Source organism: Apteryx mantelli, chromosome Z (genome assembly GCF_036417845.1).
Source record: "Apteryx mantelli isolate bAptMan1 chromosome Z, bAptMan1.hap1, whole genome shotgun sequence".
NCBI classification, from domain to species: Eukaryota; Metazoa; Chordata; class Aves; order Apterygiformes; family Apterygidae; genus Apteryx; species Apteryx mantelli.
Genome location: NC_090020.1, coordinates 31,212,363 through 31,218,419, shown reverse-complemented (window position 1 = coordinate 31,218,419; position 6,057 = coordinate 31,212,363). Strand labels below are relative to the sequence as shown.

General features: G+C 47.1%; 1 protein-coding gene across 1 annotated transcript in view; it reads left to right on the top strand.

Moving 5' to 3' along the window:
* Positions 1-5,521: 5,521 nt before the first annotated feature.
* FRMD3 (FERM domain containing 3) overlaps positions 5,522-6,057 on the top strand; it is a 154,245-nt gene continuing 153,709 nt past the window's right edge. Inside the window, exon 1 of the mRNA XM_067316178.1 lies at positions 5,522-5,620. Within this exon, the coding sequence (XP_067172279.1) occupies positions 5,522-5,620 (99 nt within the window). The remainder of the gene's footprint in view (positions 5,621-6,057) is intronic.

Sequence of the window (6,057 nt, the reverse complement as noted above, 5' to 3'; positions counted from 1 at the left end):
CAGTAGTGAGAGAAGCGCTGAGGACCATGGTTCTGGGAGGAGAGAGAGGGTCCTTGGAGAGGCAGTGCTAGAAACTACAAGAGGACACTGCCTGCTATTGTTTTCCTGACTATATTATTAGCAATCCTGCCTGGGTGTGCGTTCTCTGAAATACAGAAGTGTAAAAGAGTATATAGGTATAGAAGTGTATAGGAAAGTTGTCTGTCCCCACTGGCAGAAACATCTTGGCAAGGCCCTGTGCCTTGTGAATCAAGATAATTGTCTCACTAACTTTGAACCCTCTGAACCAAAGGCTCTGAACTGACGTTTGCCTTAATGGTAATTGGCTTGTGTGGGTTCAAATTAATGGAAGATTTGTTCCAGTAGTCTGTGTTCAGATGTGTTATTGTGCAACACTGTTTAACAGGCTGATAAATGCTATTTGGTATCTGAGCCTCCTGGTGACATCTGCAGGAAGCTGGGTAAGAAGTTTGTACAGCAAATGCAACCCATTATTCTGGAATGGTGCATGATAATGCTTTCCTAGCACCTCTTCCTGAGTCTCAGCCAAGATTGCTAAACTTTCTACAGCAGTAGCAGTGGAAAATACATTTTTCTGACTTGCCTTGGCTCCCACTGTGAGCTGTGCCCTTGTCTGCCTCTCTCACAGCCATGCGTAAGGACCTCAGGGATCAACAAGACCATCAGCACCATGCAAGCTGTGGCACATCCCTGCTGTTATCACTAGGACGTTAGCTCTTTCTGCTGGGATAAGAGTGACCAAATATATGACCAATAGCCCTTCATTTAGTGTATTTGCAGTGAGAGCATATTTGGCTCACAGTAATTGTTTCCTTTGAAATACAAACATGAACATCCTGCTTACTTTTGTGCTACTTTCAAATAGTATGATGTTTTACAGACTTTGTTGCCTTTCTTTCATGCAATGACCCTGTGAGGTTTTGTTTTTGTTTTGGGTTTTTTTTGAATATAGAAAAGTAGAAACCCTGTGTGAATTAAAGTTTCAGCTTCTGGCTCAACTGTGTTCTCATTGCAATCAGTAGGACTTTTACTATTTACATAATTTACAAAGAAAAAATATTTATCTTTAAATACTCTTAGGGTTTGTTAAGACAGTAATAAAAATTATAAAAACATGCATTAATGTTTTATATACAGTTGCCAAATTACTGGTGTAATATTCAGATGTGAGAGACCTTCTATTTCCAGATGCAAAATAACCCTTTTTCTTAGCAATTGTTTGTTGTTATGAAGTGAAATCGATTGTGGGATTTTTTTCTTCCAAATGCTTACTTAAGCTTGAAACAAAAGTCTCCAGTAGATGTGGGATCTGTTTGAGTACATTACCTCTGAAGAGCTTATTTGTTTTTGTCTTTTGAGAACTGCATAGTATATCCAGCTCTATTACTACCCAGTATTTTTATAGTTTGTAATTTGAAGCAGCCTTTTTAACACTCTCTTCTTAAATGAAGTATTTTAAAGAATAAACCAAATTGTTATCTGTACTTTGTGTTACCAAATAAATATAATAAAATATCACACAGCAATTGCTATGCAATAAAAAGGGATAGATAAAAAGTCAGCAAGCAATACTACATGAATAGACTAGGTTGAAGTTCACTTTATTTCAGTACTAATTTAGTCTTGGCTTCCAGGTACATTTTGCACAAATATAATGTTCTTTTTAAAGGCGATGCCATGGAAGAAAACAAAGTATATGCACAAGTGTTTGTAAACTTGGTGCCTTAGTACAAAGAAGTTATCTGGTGAACTGGGTCCTTTATAAATTGTTCAAACCGTCTTCAGTATGACTGCATCTCTAGAACATATAGGAAGCTAGGTCTTCTCTGTAAACCTTACAGTGGTGAGAGCAAAGTCAGACTTCCCTGGCTGTAGTTAACTCTGAACTGCTCCCTAAAACTTTTGTTCATTGCTGGATCAACCTTCCCCCTGTCTTAGCATTCTCCCACCTTTTTAGGAAATATTCTAGAGAAACCTAGTGTCCAGACTGTCTATTTAAAAAAACTTACAGTTGCAAATCCTTGTCCTGTTGCAGAAGGGGACGGATTCTAATCTAAGCTGTACTAGAATTGATTTAATGAAGCTGCTGTTATTTGTTTATGTTACTGTGATACTGGAGAGACCTGGCCGCAGCTAGTTGCTCAAAGTGCTGTATGGCCTGGCTATGAGAACCTTGTGGGAGGCCCAAGCCCAAGGTGATGGATAGTTTTGTGGATTTAGAGGAAGAAGAATAGTGATGTTGCACAGGATGCTCCTGCGGGTATACTGAATAGTCTCTCTGCTCTGCCTGTGTTAGAACTCGAGGTTTGACCCAAGGCAGGCATGTTTACAGCTTCAGCAATTGTATTTATGGGTTAATATTTGAAAATACACATATGTATATATATTTGTTTAAATTACAAACATTGATTCAAAGAGTCAAAGTCAATGTGCTGACTGGTCACTTAAGTTTCCCCTTGACAGTTACATTCCATAATTTAAATCCATACAGATATCAAAGTACTATTCAAGCTTAACAGTGATCCTTGCTACCCCTGAATCTAACCTCACATCCGGCAGCAACTCCTAGGCAAATAGGATATATAGGCTGGTGTCCCTTACTCATCCAGATGTACACAGACCTAAGCAAATTTATTCAGAAAACAGCTAGATGAACAAAGAAGGAGAATGCTTCTATTATGCTGAGAGTGGTAACAGCCCTGCAATTACCTTGTACTGTGATCTCAGCAGATCTCGCGAACTCAGTAGTGGGAAGCCAGGCCAGTGCTTGGATAGAGCTCCCTGTAACACACTGGCCTTCCAAGCTGTGGTCTTGGTAGCGATAGCAGCCATTGATAATCTTCCACTGAGTCAGAACTGAATCAGTGTACGAGCAGTGGCTTTTATTTTATCCCCCTCTGTCAGCTCAGCATCAGCTGTTAACCGAATTATATTTTTTGCCTGAATTAAATTAAAAAGTATTGCTTTGTGTTTTCTGATACTAGCCACGCTATTTGATAACAGTTCCTGAAGTACTCAACTTTTCAGGTGATCTTTTCAAACAGTAGATGGATAAAGACTGTTTGGCCTCCAAGATGCAGCAGAAAGGGGTGCATTCAATCAAACATGATTTTTGGAATTTGTGGGGTTTTCTGTGTAGTTTGTAACAGTACATAACATTTAAGACTCCTGTTTGTAGAAAAAAAGGCCCATAATGCTTTTTGAATAATGTGGGGATGCCAGTCCTCATATCAGGAACAAAATCCAGCTGGTGGGTTTACATTCTGTAGTTTTCAACTGTATTTATTTCTGCTGGATTTTTTTTTCTGTGGGGTGGAATATTTGTTTCCTTTCATTTACTTGGTAGTGGAGTAATCCTGTGTGTTGCTAGATAACTGCTGTATTCTGTGCTAGTAATATTTCTGTGTATGAATGAGGTCTAGAAATCTGTTACTCATTTTGCAGGACTCCTGGGCATTTCAAGTCTACATGGGATAGTGTATTACAGAAGCAAATAAAGTGTCAATAAGACATGCCTGACCTGTCTTTAAAACCAGGTAGGTGAACTTCTGCTGAGCTCCGTGCTCCTACAGCTGTGCTATCTGTATGTGCTATTTGACACTTGCCATGTAACAGTTTACTGTAGGTGTTTATTCTGCAGTTCAGTCATCACTGTCCGTAATAGTGAGAATTCATAGGAAGTTAATTTCTCTGAATAAAGCTCATAGTTTGGAGAGTAAAGGTGAAAGTCCTCTGACTGTGGTAAACTTTGACCTGCTTCATAAAACTTTAGCTTGTCATTGGCTCCACTCCCTCTTTTAATTTCCCTTTTAGGTGGATGGAGGAATGCATTCTGGAGAGACCAAAGGGGAAGGTGAAATATCTGACTTCAAAAGAAAAGATTCCTTTTCTGTTGTAGGGAGGAAAATCTGTGTAGCCTCCAAGAAAATCCACATGTGGGCTGAAATCCTGGCTCTACTGAGCTCCCATGTGTCAGGACTATTGGACAAAAAATTGTTGCTTCAGTAGGTGGGTGTCCACAGCTGGTGTCTCAGCTGATAATGGCCATCTCCTTTAATTTGTGGTCTGACTGTGGCTTTTGATGTAAATAATCTGTTTTAAGTACTCACTAGCTTGCTTCACCATTCACAATTAGAAGCATTTATCATTTATGAGAAGCATATACTTACAGTTTTTCTTTTATGTTCCACGTTAAAGGACTTTGCATATTTATTAGCAAAATAGTTAGCATTATATATGTGTGAATGCTTGTTTCTCTGTTGAGGGTTTGACTGACAACGTCCTGCACAATGTACTTCTCATTTGTTTGTGGCTGTCTGTATTTCCCGCTTGCTGTCCAGCAGAGAGCTGAAAGAAGAGTTTGTGGAGTAGCAGTGCTTAGGCTTCTTCAGTGATTTTCCAAATAACGTTAAAATCACACAGAACTATTTTCAAAATATAGAAGTCTTCAGGCCATCAAGGATATAATTAGGCAAAATGACTGCAATACACTGTGTGTGGCTGTCAGCACAATTTTCTCTTCTATAACCTTTCAATCACATCCCGTTTCACACTGGCTGTTGAGCACCAGAAGTGCTCCTCTTCCATCCTGCTGTTGATCCCTGTTTTGAAGGCTGGTCAATTTCAGCTTTCACTTCCCGCACACACTGTGAAGTTTTGCAAATGTACACCCTTCCAGGAGAAAGAGCAGAGCAGGGAAGCCACTGGAGGCTGTATTTTCTTTCCCACTTGCACAGCAGTCTGGACGAGACAGCTCCTCCCTAATGGACCAGTCTTGCCTTGGGGAAACAAATTTCCAAGACTTAGCACTCGCTCTTAGATGAAGGGAAAAAGAAGTCTGATTGTGTGCCCTTCTAGCTCCTTACTGCATCCCCATCTCACTGGGTGTTTTTGTTGTGTTTTTTTAATTTCACAAGGTCCTCCTGCTGCATCCGTCTGCCACGACAGGACAGCCGGAGCTCATCCCGCGGGCGGGCAGGCGGCGTGCGCACCTCGCTGTTGCTGCTGTCTCCTTGGGGAGCACCGGGCGCTGCCGCACGAGTACCAATAATTCAGGTAAACTCAAAAATAAGCAGAGCACGCGTGTCCCGGGGAAAAGCGCGCACACGCACGCCGGTGACTTCTTGCTTTGGGAGTGTGCGCACTGGGGCGGGGGGACTGCCCGTTTCCAGGTTTGCAGAGCGGAGCCCTTGCCCTGGAGCCCGCCGCAGGCCGGGCCGGGGGCGCAGGTGGGGCGGCGGAGGGGGCCGGGGGCGGGCCGGGGGCGGGCCGGGGGCGGGATGCGGAGCCCGGCGAGCTGGGCTCGGCCTGACGCAGCGGCGGCGGCCCCAGCCGCGGCGGGCGGCGGCGGGGCGCCGCGGGGCTGAGGGGCGGCGCCGCGCCGAGCCGAGCCGAGCCGAGCCGCGCCGCGCCGCGCCGCGCCGGGGTGTCGGCCGGGCCCCGCTGCAGGCTGGCCGTCTGCGGCTGCCTGTGGGGCGGCGGCGGCGGACCGGCGGCCGGGATGATCCGGTTCCGGAGCTCCAGCATCAGGTCGCTGAGCCCGGAGATGAAGTGCACCGTCCGGCTGCTGGACGACTCCGAGATCGCCTGCCACATCCAGGTGCCGCGGGCGGGGAGGCGGCGGGGCGGCACCGCTCCGGCGCCCGCGGGCGGCGATGCCCCTTGCCCGGGCTGGCGGGGCCGGGCCGGTCCGGTCCGGTCCGCGGGGGCTGCGAGCTGCCGCTCCGCGCTCCGGTGCGGCGGGCCCGGCGCGGGCGGGCGGCGGAGCTCCTTGCCCCGCGCTCGGCTCCGCGCACCTGCGGCGCGGGCGGCAGCGGCGTCTCCTCCGTGCCGAGACCCTGCCCGGCCGCTCCGGAGGCGCGGGGTCGGGTCCGCGCCCTGCTTCCCCTCCTCCCGGCGCGACCCCGCCGCGGGCCGGCTGGATGGGGCGCCCCGGAGGAGCCGGGAGCCGCGGGGCGGCAGCGCCTGCCCGCCCCGCCGCGCCCTCGCCGGGCGCCCGGGGAGGCTCCGCGGCCAGCGCGGTGCTGTGCGAGGCGG